Below are 13,458 nucleotides of genomic sequence, written 5' to 3'. Positions count from 1 at the left end.
GACTCTCAAACTGATGGTTCACAATGTTTTTATTCCTTGGATGTAAATACACTGCAAACACACCGTTAGAGCTATAAAGGAATAAAATAAAATAGAGTTAGTCTTTCTATATTCATATAAGTTTCATTTAACTTAAATACAGACCGACACGACTGTTCGCTCGGTCGGCAATAAAGCTACCGTTAACCACAATACATGAGTGGCCAAACTCAAGCTGGACATAAATACGGCATACAATTTGCACAAATCCTCATCAGCAGGAGCTTTTTGTGTCAGTTAGGCTCCACTTTAGCATTCCCGACACTCGTTTAGTCTTTCAGACAAACTTTCTACTGCCGTTAAACTTTTACTGTTAAAGTCCGAAGCGCCGGATGTTTACAATGTCTCGCCTTCAAAATATCGGTCTCCTTAATATATAACAAAATAAAAGCCTGGCTTTAAATAACGTTAATGAGAAAACAAACATAAAAACACATTTATAGAAATACTCATATTACATTTCCATTATTTTATTTTATTTTTTCGAAAATGATGTTTTATTATTATTATTAATTCATCATTATTATTATTATTATTATTATTATTATTATTATTATTATTATTATTATTATTATTATTATAGAGAAAATACCACAGTTTTTAATGCCGATCTTGTCATTTTATTTAGTTTTCATCAGCTACACCTTTAGATTGGGCCGTGAAAATATTGTCAGACATTGAACCGGTCCACGGTTCAGAAAAGGTTGGGGACCACTGGTTTAGGACACAGAAGAAATAAATAAAGCAAATATGTGCAAAGAGCTGCACAAAGTAGAATGAAAAGAGTTGAATGAATATGCTAAACAGCACACGACATCGTCTAACAACATCGAGCACCTTTTTGAAACAAACTTCAACAGAAGTCAGCACAATTGAAAGTATTGGAAATATGAAGTATCTTCCTCAGATGAGCGCTTAGCTGTTGTTGCTGCATCTATTGTACCAACTCAATCAGGGCAGACACGCCTCCTCATCTAATATAAGAAGTGATTATTTGTTTATTAATGGATGAAACAGCATTCCATGAGACGGTGTTTATCTGTTGTGTTTCCTTCTCAAGCCTTTGTGTTGTGTGACTTGCAGGTTAACTGTGCATGCAGAGTGCCCCATGCATCTGGAGGACTTCCCCATGGACTTCCATTCCTGTCCTCTAAAGTTTGGCAGCTGTGAGTAATTCTGATGATAATAGTTCATGAGGAAACTTGACATGAAAGGCTTTTCTTTGTTTTCTTTCTTCCACGCCAGCAGCCGTCTAAAGACTGAATGAAACTGGCTCACTTTTATGGCAGCAGCCCCACTATTTTTGATAAATGTGCTTCATTTAAACAGATTTAGTGTAGTATCGAGTTTAGTATCGTATAAAGAGATAACTGAATAGGCAATAAAGTTCTAAACTCATCCAAATATTTTTGTTTGCTCAGATTAAATCTATTATTCATCTATTTGGTATTGTTGTTTCTTCTTTACATTTGGATGAATAACTTTGTTTCAGGCTTTCTTTCTCTTCTTTCTTAAAATGTTAATGTAAAAGGATCATTTATCAATTATTTTAAGATCCTCAGAAGGTAATGGGCCATGTCTGAAATGCCTTGACTTGTCTTATTAGTTAAGTTTTTATGTTTCTGGGGTGGTTGACAGTGTTTTACACCAATCCCTTTTCTCAACCGGTATCTTGTAGCAAGAGACAGTTGAGCATAATTGGTCAAATATTTCATCTACTCAGGAAATAACATGGAAACAAAACAAAATGATGTTTTCTCTTTAAAAAAAAAAAAGACCCTAAAAAAAGAAGTGGTTGAGAAAGGCCAGTATCACTGTGCACTGAGTGATGTTAATGTTTAGAGTCTCCGTCTCCTTCGTTCTTTGGCTTTTTTGTTTCAGAACCAAACTGGAAAAAAGGGAAAAACAGTGGTTTATTTTCATGTTTTCCATTCTCGGTGCCTCTCTTTGCAGCCGGCTGTCAGACCTCTCTGACTCAGCCTGAACTAAACCTGAAAACAGTCAGTGTTACAGCTGCAGCTGCTGAACGAGCTTCAACTCTCCCAACGTGTGTCTGTCTTCCTGTTTGAAGACATCATAGTCACACACCTCCACCTTCCCTGCTACGGTTTCTCTCCTCCCCCTCATCTACCTCATCCATCGCCAGGATGGAAGGATGTACAGTACCGTGCTTCCACCTCAGCAACTTCAAAAACTAGTTAACATCTCACATCCATTTCCTGAAAGCTTTCTGGTTGCCTAGCAACTAGACCTGTGTTGAAAAGATCGATTCTCCGATTTTAAATCGATTCTCATATTAATTCCTAAAAATCGATCCGATTCATATGTCTAAAGATCGATTTAAAAAAAAAAAAAAAAGGTTTTTTTTTTTTTTTTTTTCATCATTACATTACAACTTTTGGTATTTTTTTGTTTATGCCCAAGAAAGGAATATTTTGTTGGACACGAGAATAACTGGTGCCATGTTTTTGCCTTTAAATATGTTTAAAGGTATGAAAACATTAAAGTTTTCAGTTATAATTGCATAAATTGTCCAAATTTCTTTGCTTTATATACTGTCTTGGATTTACATTTGCATAAATGTTAAAAACCAAATTATCATAAATGGGGAAAAAATAAAAGCGATTTCTTTCGTCCTCTGTTTTCTCCCTGGATCTGTTTGGTAATTCTGACCCACATGATGTTTCTGAAAGCAGTTCTATCAGCATTCTGGGAGGTGATTGGTCCTTACAGCATCATTAGCTGCCAATACTTGCTGTTGAATCTCAATATAATACTAGTATTAATATGTTGCATAACTAGACAGTCATATAATTCATGCAACAGCTCAATAACAGTTTTATTAACAGTAACCCAAATCAATATCGGATCGAATCGAATTGGATCAAATCAAAGCGTGATAATCGATTCTGAATCTTAAGAATCGGAATCGAATCGATTCTTGGCATTTGAATCGATCCCCAGCCCTACTAGCAACGTCCTCCATGGATGGGGTTTGCACTGGTGTGCACCCCAACCCCGGCGGTGGACGCGGCGCACGACCCGTCCTTTCTTATACGTCGATTGTTATGAAATTATTCACATTTTTGAGAGTGGGCAACCAAAGTCTGAAATCAGTGATGTGTTCCAGCTCTTATGAGCATCTTTGGAGCAGTGACGTCGTCACGTTTCAAATTTGGTCGCCTACTCTGGGGGAATATAAGGAACCCAGCCATTTTTACTGCTCAGCTTACGGCAGTTACATCCTGTCCCTTTTTGTTGTCAGTTTAATTTGTTTCTGTTTAATCGCTTTTATTTTATTTTTAAGTCAGAGAAATTCATTTTTTTTATTGTTTTTATTTTGTTATTCGGATTTGGTTTCAGAATGGAAATGTTTCCTTTAAAAAAAATAATTTGTTCTGAAATAAAAAAGCAACAAAGAAACAAAATCAAACAGATTGTTTTGTAAATTATATTTCTTTGCTCTCTCTTTCTCTCTCTTTCTGTCTGTCTCTCTCTCTCTCTCTTTCTGTCTCTCTCTCTGTCTCTCTCTCTCTCGCCCTCACTCGGCAGTATCTTTTTCTTTCTTTCTCTCTTTTAAGCCCAGTGTCAAAGACAATATTGTGGGGACTTTTCATGTAGGTCACTAAACACAAAAATAATTGAGAGCCATAGCTGCCCTAGATTTATTCCCCACAGGTTTACCCTCTCCCTTATTTATTTTATTTATTTATTTTTAGATGCCTACACAATCTCAGAAGTGACTTATGCTTGGACCCGAAATGCGTCAGACTCGGTGGTGGTGGAAGGCGAGAGCTCTCGTCTGAACCAGTATGACCTCCTCGGACAAACTGTCGGCCAAGAAACTATCAAATCCAGCACAGGTAAGCGCTCGTAGATCCAGGGGAGGCCCCCTGTCCTATTAACCTCCATCCACAGCTTCCTCCAGGCCAGAGAAGTCTCAGATACAAGACAGAAAGTGTGTGTTTTTATAAGCACTACCAACCTGAACAGCCAGCTCCTGCCGGGTAGCTGCCTGCTGACACGAGCTGGATGTTTAATAACTGTTCCTAGAACACACTCCAACCAGAAAACACGGCACTAATCTGGAAGTAATAATAATAAATAATAATAATCGATTTCATTTATAGAGCGCTTTTAAAAGATCTCAAAGACGCTTCACAGACACAAAGATAAAACATATATAGCAATTTGCATGCAGTTTGTGCTACATGAGCTTTACAGAATTACAACCAAAGATGCACAAGTCTTAGTAGATTCACAAGTACTCGTTATGATGACATTTCTAGAAACAGAACTCAATTTCTATGTTGTTTGCTCTTAAATCAGCAGAACAAATTACTATAATCATTACAAACATGCTCTTGGAGGGGAAAAGTCCATCTGGTGTTGGAAAGTGAACACTGCGCGTTGATACCAGCCTCATGTTTGCATGTGGAAGATGTCATGTGGTGCTTTTAACATGTTACATTTTTGATATCTGTAAAAGCTATAAAGATTATATTCACACATCTTAATTTCACTGACATATGTAAAAGGAGCATGTTTTTATGGTGGGTGGGGCCAAGTTGACCTGGAGTTCCATTTAGTTCAGTGCTCACAAAGGTTACCATGACAACATTCTATGACATCAAAGCACCGTTGCACAGAACCGTAGTCTCTTGTACCTTCAAGACACTTGCGAGCCTCTCTGGTGGAAACCACATCTACGACTCGGAAAACACCTCAGAAAACGCTTCAGAACCTCTGACCCACATTTCCTACCGTGTTGATCGCAGAAATGCCTTTTAGACGACGTCCAAGACCCAGACAGGGATTTGTGAGCTCTCCCAGCGATGGAGCTCAGTCCCAGGTCTCAGAAGAACTCCACCGACTCCAAATGGAGATTGAAGACTGCAAAAGAGAACATGATTTCCTGACCGACTGCAGCAATAAACTGGAGTGGGAAATAGTAGATTGTGAAGACGAAATGGAAAAATTGATGTTGCTCAACCAGAACTTGGACTCAAACAGAGCTGACCTGAGAGAGCAACTCCAGCAGCTACAGGAGGAGAATAAAACCCTCCAAGAGAACAACAAAAATCTGGAAGAGTACAACATGGAGATCAGTCTCCAGCAGAAGCAGGAACAGGAAAAATCCTGGTTCCAGCTGGAGGAGGCTCTAGCAAAACTGACAAGTGAGAGGAAACGGTTCGAGGAAAGAGGGGTTGAGGTTGAAAATGAGAAAATGACCCTGGAAGAGCTCAAAAGACAGACTGAAGAAATAAAACTAGAATACCAGAAGGAAAAAATGGATCTGAAAGAGCAGAAGGAAAGCTTGCAAAGAGAAGAAAAGATAGTGATGGAGGCCAAGAAAAAACATGAGATGGAGATGGAAGTGTTGCAAGCAGCGATGCTTGATCTGGAGGAGAAGAGGACAGACCTGCAACTGTTGCAGTGCAATGTGGATGTGGAGAAAGCTGAGATGAAGAAATTGAAGGTACGAGAAGAGGAACATGCTGTAAACCTGCAGAAGAAGAAACAAGTAAACAAGAAGAAGCTGCAGGGAGGGATCAAGATTTTAATGGAGAACAAGAAAGAAGTGGAAACGGGTCGGAAGGACCTGGAAATGGAAAAGAGGAAAATCTGTGATACCGAACTAAAAACAGACAAAGACTGTGCAGGACTCAAGAGAGAGGTGGAAAGTGTGGAGGAAAAGGAAGATGAAGCAGCACAGGAGAAAGACTTGGAAGAGAAGGATGTAAAACTGCAGCTGGAGACACAATTAGAAGAGAAAGAGAGAATCCTGGAGGAGGAGGAGATTGTTGATTGTAACTGTAGCAGTGTGAGTGCCACGGGGGCCCGACCGACAGGATAGAGGAGGACACGGAGTTTTGTGCAGACCCTTTTATTCACCCAAATCACCGCCAACACGTGCACAAGCACATCAGCATACCAGGGCACCCCTTGCTGCTGTCCAGCTCCGCCTTATAAAGGCAGGCAGGGTGGAGAGCGGCAGCCACTCAGGCGGATGGGACACAGGTGCGCGTGTCCCATCAACCTCTCCACCCTGCCACAGTAACTGTTGTGATAAAAAGGAGAAAAAGAAGAGCTGGTTCTCAAAGATCTTCAAGAAACAAATGGGAGATGAGGAAAGAAGAGGTGAAAAAGTACAGAAAGAATTGAATGACATCAAAGAAAAATATGAAGAACATATTATCTTAAAGAAATGGAAAGGGGAGAGAAGAAAAAGAAGGAAAAGGTGGTGAAGAAGAAAAGTTGGTTCAGCCGGATTTTCAAAAAGTCCAGCAGAGAGAAGGCTGCTGGGAACCAGTAGCTCAGCGACTTCACCTCCTCTCCTCCTCCTCTCCAAACTCCTCTCCTCAACATCTCTTTTGTTCCGTGTTCATCCTCTCATTTCCAGATCATCTCAGCTACAGGAGGAGAATAAAGCCCTCCAAGAGAAAAACAAGTCAACAGACAAGAAACGGAGCAGCTCAACTTCACCTTCAGAGGGTTTTGTGATGCTCGTCGTCGCATCTGGTGACGAAGGTTCAGCTGCAAGATGCAAAAAAAAGCAGGCAAGAAAATAAAGAAACGTCTGCAAACATCTGAATATTGTGCAGGAATGATTCACTTCTTGATCTGGAAGCTTATATCGACGGCCTGGTCATCCCTCTATCTATGTCACAAATCTGGGGGTTCGATTTGAGCCCCACCTCACTTCCAACAAGCACATACAACAACTATGCAAAAAGTCTTTCTACCACCTCCGGAACATCTCCAAACTCCGCCCCACTCTAACCCTACCAGATGCAGAGAAACTGGTACATGCCTTTATCTCCTCAAGGCTGGACTACTGCAACAGACTCTTTTTTAGGATCCCTGGCAAGAACATCCAGAGGCTGCAATATGTTCAGAACAGCTGCTGCCAGGGTCCTGATGAGAGTCCGCAAATACCAACACATCACTCCCATTCTTCATACGCTGCACTGGTTCTCTGTCTCCTCCCGGATCAACTACAAAATCCTGCTATACATCAATAGACACGCACCCCCATACCTACAAGACCTCATCACTCCACAAACCTCTGCCCGTTCATCACTCCACAAACCTGCACCCGTTCATCACTCCACAAACCTGCACCCGTTCATCACTCCACAAACCTGCACCCATTCATCTCTCCACAAACCTGCACCCGTTCATCACTCCACAAACCTGCACCCGTTCATCACTCCACAAACCTGCACCCATTCATCTCTCCACAAACCTGCACCCGTTCATCACTCCACAAACCTCCACCCGTTCATCACTCCACAAACCTGCACCCGTTCATCACTCCACAAACCTCCACCCGTTCATCACTCCACAAACCTCCACCCGTTCCCTCAGATCCACAGGGAGCTGCTCCTTTGAGTCCCAAAAACAAGACTCCACCCTGGGGGACTGAGCCTTCTGCTCATCAGCACCAGCCTGTGGAACAGTCCCCCCGCCCAGTTCAGGGCTCCACAGAACCTGGACACTTTTAAAACAGGCCTGAAAACCTTCCTATTGAATTTATTCACAATTTATTCACAAGTTTGAATTTATTCACAATACCATAATAATAGTTATAACAATACAATCAAATTAAGTGAGTAGAGTGAATGGGTCCCCCAAGGAAGCTAGGAAAGCTTATAGGTGGGGGCCCATAGTCCATACAGTCAATGGTGTAAGCAGTAACCATCCGTAAGGAGATGGTGATGGATAAATGCATACTAAGTACACAAAAAAAACACTTAACATACATACTTAACATTACATACACATACAGTCACACACATACATCCCAGCAAGCCATGAAGAAGCATTTTATATTATATATAGGTTAGTAAAAGATTATTTTTTAGTTGTCTTTTAAACTTGGAGATAGAAGGCAACACCTTGAGGCCATCATCAATCCTATCCCAAATCTGCGGCCCCCTGCAAACAACACTTCACTTATTCAGGAAAGCTTTTAACTGCTAAGGAGAGTAGAGAGGAGAGGCTGCTGGCGTGTTTGTTCGTCGCTTCTCCGTCTCTGAGTTTAAATTTGTACCTGTTTTTATCTTGTTTTTAACTTGTTTTAATCTTGTAAGCACTCAGATTCTTTGAATGAAAAGTGCTCTATAAATAAAATCTATCATTATTATTATTATCATTATGTCTAGTTGGTGTGTAGAAAGAGGACGGATAAACATGTTGCCGTTATGAAAATAGAACAGAATCAACCACAATGATCACATTATCGTTCTACAAAAGTTGCTTAGTGGTTCAGGGCAAACGTTGTCATTAAAAGTGTTTTGTCTGATTGTCACAGAAAAAATGAACAAAGATCAGTTCACTGAGCCTCCGATTTGTGATTTTAATGTTCTGGTGTCATTTTGAGCCGTATTTTCCGGGATTATTACAACATAATCTAAAGGTTGGAGACCGATGAGTGAATCAATCAGCTCATAATTGGTCATTGGAAGGGCAGTGACGCTCACATGGATGAGGGCAACTTTGACTTCTGTTGGTGTTATTAGTCAGAGTCATTGCTATCTTTTGAAGAAAAAGTGAAGGCAACAGCGAGCCAAGAGCGGGTTAATGCAGTCACCCAGAAATGGTGGAGAGTCAGACATAATTACAGCACATACAGTACATGTCCTCCGCCGAATGTATTTTGTGGAATCAACAACCTAATATCTTCATCTCACCCCTGCTGCAGTGCGAAGCCCAGACTAATTTTGTGCTCGTCTGTGTGGATGCTGAGCTCGTCCACCTCCTACATGTTGCTAAGCTCGTTGTGAAACAGCTAAAACTTTCATCCTTTTCATACTCTATATCGGGCGTGAAAAGAGCAGCTTCTTTTTTTTTTTTGGTATCTTTTCCTACTTGCCAAAGATTCAACAACCCTCCGATTTGGCATTTATTCATATTGAATCGAGTACCCTCGCTATTTGTCGTCTATTTATAGAGTGGGATGTAGCCACAAAAGCAGTATGGGTGGTAAATGAAAGGTGAAATCTTCTCTGTTTGACAGCCCTCCACCTCTTACAGTTTTTTCTGAATGCTTAAGTACATTTTTTGTAACATTGGCTATTTTTGCTAAACTCTACACACAAATGAGAAAACCTTTCACCAAATTATCAAAACGTTATAGTTCTCTTGTAAAAGCAAACACAGTTTGATTAACTCTACACACCTTAGTAAAAATGGTGTTTTCATATCAGATAGTAAACACATGCCATCATTTACTAAGCACATAATGTGCCAACTACACACTGATGGTATGAATACAAAACACATCTGGCTTTTTTCTTTTTCTGTGCACAAGGTAGGCTAGGTCAGTTTGAGGTCATACTTTTGTCATAGTTCTGTAAACACACAGGGATCCAAACTTCAAGTATTGGTGTTTATTCACACTCGTCAAAACAAAGACACAGCACAGAACACAAAATAATAAATTCACAAAAAAAAGACAATCAGCCTACATCATGCCGTCTCTCTGGGTCCGGCCACAAAATCTCATCCACATGGCATGTGATGTCCTCCAGTCCAAGGCACTGGGGAAAATACCTCCTTGCATGCCGTATCCAGGCCTGACATGATGCCTGATGCCAATCGGATTGAAGAATGGAGAGTATGGGGGAGGTTGAGTGCCATGAAGAGTGGGTGATCGGTAAACCAGTTGCGGACCAAAGCAGCCCTATGGAAACATTGTCCCATATGATGACATATCAGGTCTGCTCTGGCCCTTCCTCTTCCCCCTCCTCGTCCTCCTCTTGCTCCTCCTTGTCCTCTTCCTCTAACTTCCTCTAAACCTCTCGCTTCTTCACCTCCACGTGCTCTCCCTCTTGCTTCTTCAACTCCACGTCCTCTTCCTCCAATTCCTTCACCTCCACGTCCTCTTCCTCGGCCTCCTCTGATTCTTACTCTTCTTGCTCCTTCCATTGTACTCCACACAGACAGCTTACCTGTGGCTTATTTATAGTGCTTAGGCTGATTGCAAAGTGAACTAATTCTCTAAAATTGTTTTCACATGTGAAAGTGTGCCAGACAGTTGGCAAAATAGTGTAAATAATAGCCATACATGTGTATAATTTTGCTAGGAGTGTTTTGGAAATTTGGCAATTGAGTGTAAGCAGCGAATTGTGCCTACAGTTTTGCAAAGTGTGTGTTACAAAATTACAAACTGAGTGCAAAGCAGTATTTGTGCTTTTAGTTTGGCTAACTCAGTGAGTGGTTTTGCTATATGTGTTAATAGTTTTAGAAATTGTGCTACAAGAACATGATTAGCGCCTAAGCTTTCAGAAAAAACTGTAATAGATAGGAAACATAGGAGATGAGAAATGATGATGATGATGATGATGATGATGATGATGATGATGATGATGATGATGATGATGATGATGATGATGATGATGATGTGAGAAAGAAAGTACACTCTGTTTTGTTTATCAGGACAGTAGTGAGAAACATATCTGCTCCTTACCAAGTCTTAACATTTGGTACGTACAGTACAATGTGAGATTTTCTCCATAATAATATCAGCCTCTCGCATCTTCCGGAGGATTTCAGCCCCTCTCATTTAATTCAATTTAATCCTGTTTATATAGCGTTATTTACAGTGTTGCTGAGTTCACTGAAGTTGGCAGCATTCAAAATGTGTTCAACAAAACACTTCACAATGTGTGTCACATGCCTGCATGTTCACAATTCAGGCATCCACACAGTCACACAGTATTATGTGGGCATATGTAATAAATGATATATGCACCCCAAGTACAGCGTGCAGCACTTTTATTTCTTTAACCCCTATTAAAGGCTCCAACCGGACCATTTTACTCCATTTGAGGTCTGGACATCGACGTCCAACTTTCTATTTTAGATCTTAATCTAGCTTTACCTGTTGGACAGGTGGGTGACTTTTGACAAGAATACTTTGGTATACAAAGGAATCCTTTCTCAACTCGTTGTTCCTCCACCACTGTACTTGACACTTGTTATGAGCAGAGGTGGGTAGAGTAGCCAAAAATTGTACTCAAGTAAAAGTACTGTTACTTCAGAATAATATGACTCAAGTAGAAGTAAAAAGTAATCATCCAAATAATTACTTGAGTAAAAGTAAAAAAGTACTTGGTGAAAAAACTACTCAAGTACTGAGTAACTGTTGAGTAACATCTGATTTATTTTTTTTAACACAACCATTAGAACAGACTAAAGTAAAAAATAATCATCTTCAGGCCAATTAAATCAATAAAATAATAAAATAAATTAAAATTCATAAAAAATAGCTTGAATTAAAATAATCTTAAAGTAAATTCAAGTACTTTAATAAATAAAATAATAACAGAATAAAAAAATAAATTAAGCACAAGTAGCACAAAATGTCAAGCCTTTGTACTTTTAACCAGGCAGAACTAGAACAACATGAACTCATAGAAACTCTGTGTGTGTTTGAGTCTGTGTAAATGTGACAAAACATGCAAAAACAAACATTTTTCCTAAAGAATCACCAGTGATGTCATGAGATTGACGCATACGCGGATAAAAGGGATAAAAGAAAAGTAACAGCTCAACGTAGCCTAATGTAGCGGAGTAAGAGTAACAGTTCCTTCTTCACAAATCTACTCAAGTACAAGTAAAAAGTATAGTGATCAAAACTACTCCTAAAAGTACAAAATTTCCCAAAACTTACTCAAGTAAATGTAATGGAGTAAATGTAACTCGTTACCACCCACCTCTGGTTATGAGGTGTTTTTTAAAATTCTTTACTGTATACTGTATGCTGCATTCGGTTTGTGAGAAGTGGGTTTCCTCGGGATACTCCGGCTTCCTCCCACAGTCCAAAAACATGCATGTTAGGTTAATTGTTGATTATAAATTGCCTGTGAATGTGAATGTGCACGGTTGTCTGTGTATCTATGTGGCCCTGTGAGGGACTGGCGAGCTGTCCAGGTGTATTCCTGCCTCTCGCCTGTAGTGAGCTGGGATAAGCTCCAGCAGACCCCCGTCACCCTGCTAAGTATACACTGGGTATAGAAGGATGATGGATGGATGGTTTGTGAGAAACTTGACACTGTGCATTAAGGCTGGAAATCTTCACTGTGGTCTCATCGCTAACATTCTTCAAGTCTTGTGGTTTGTTCAGAAGCAGCTCTGCAAGCCTAAGGCATACTGCCTTGTTCTTCATTTTAGAGAAAAGGAGACAAAAGGTTTTCTGCTCGCAATCCTTGCACACAATCCCTCCAAACAAGTAAAGCGCATTATGTCAGGTTCAAGGAACTAGACCTAAATGCAGGAGACCTGGAGGCGGTGGTAAATAAAAATATAGTCCTATATTTTTGCACAAAGCAGGATACAGGACGGAACAACAGGTAGAGATGAGCAGAGACTAGCAGATGTCGGAGCAGAGGGACGGACAGAGAAAGGAGGACAGAGAGATGACAGACTGGTAGAGAAGGGAGGAAATATGAGGCGAAACAAGGACACATGCACTGACTGATGTGCAGAGACTAATGACTCCAAGGTGTTGACAATCAGGACAGAGCGGACCAATAGAGGAAGTCAGACAAATAGGCAAAATAAAAAAAGAAGCACTTTCATGATAAAACAGAGAAGTACAAGAGCAAAAAGGCACAAATCCCCATCAGTAGAACGCAGATACATTTGCAATCAAATACCAGTGCATGACAGTTTACTTGCTGTTTATTTTAATAATCAACATGGTAACTAAAGCCTATGGAGCCTGAGATCTAGCTTTTACGTCTTTTGCCATTCTGGGGGCATTGTTTTGTCCTACACAAAGTAAACTTGCTGAGACTTTCAGAATAATGGACTCCAAACTGTCTTACTCAGATTGATGTATAGCAACAGTTGCTTTTCTATGACCATTACTGATGTTTTTCCTTTTTGGCGTTGTGTTAATACACGTCTGAAGTCTTCCCTTTGGTAAACAGGAGCATTTGTTTTAAAAGAACAAAAAAAACAGTAAAACCCCAGCGATTTAAATGTATGACAAATAAACCTATTTTATTTGAACGGGAAAACTATCACTTGGAAGCAATGATCAGTATTAATCTTTTTTGATTAGTTTTGGTTTGCTAAAATAAGGACACTGTGAAGTATGTCACATATTATTGTTCACCTGAGGTTGTAGTTACATAATTTTGGTTATAAGACCCTGTAATTAAAAGACTACCCTCTCTTTTTTCACATGGCTGTAAGAGGGAACTTTGCTTTAGCTGCAACATGAACAGATCAAAGACTAGACTGTAGGAGAGATTACACAGAATAACTCTACTTGTACTTGGAAATACAATTTTTTAACAAAAATATGCAAAATTTCAACAAAAAAAGTTAACAATTTGCTAAATGCCTTTAAAACTTTTGTTCATCCATTTATAGTTCAAACTCTGAACTGCATAAGCGCAGCCC

The 13,458-nt window shown here is 39.9% G+C and overlaps 1 protein-coding gene across 1 annotated transcript in view; it reads left to right on the top strand.

The window, feature by feature from the left end:
• The window catches only part of LOC133447256 (gamma-aminobutyric acid receptor subunit alpha-2), a 71,313-nt gene that overhangs the window by 31,198 nt on the left and 26,657 nt on the right, over positions 1–13,458 (top strand). Inside the window, exons 6-7 of the mRNA XM_061725859.1 lie at positions 1,123–1,205; positions 3,759–3,902. Coding sequence (XP_061581843.1) covers positions 1,123–1,205; positions 3,759–3,902 — 227 coding nt within the window. The remainder of the gene's footprint in view (positions 1–1,122; positions 1,206–3,758; positions 3,903–13,458) is intronic.

This window comes from Cololabis saira, chromosome 7 (assembly GCF_033807715.1).
Source record: "Cololabis saira isolate AMF1-May2022 chromosome 7, fColSai1.1, whole genome shotgun sequence".
Taxonomy (NCBI): Eukaryota; Metazoa; Chordata; class Actinopteri; order Beloniformes; family Belonidae; genus Cololabis; species Cololabis saira.
Note: the sequence above shows the minus strand (reverse complement) of the source record. Positions and strands in the feature narration are given on the sequence as shown.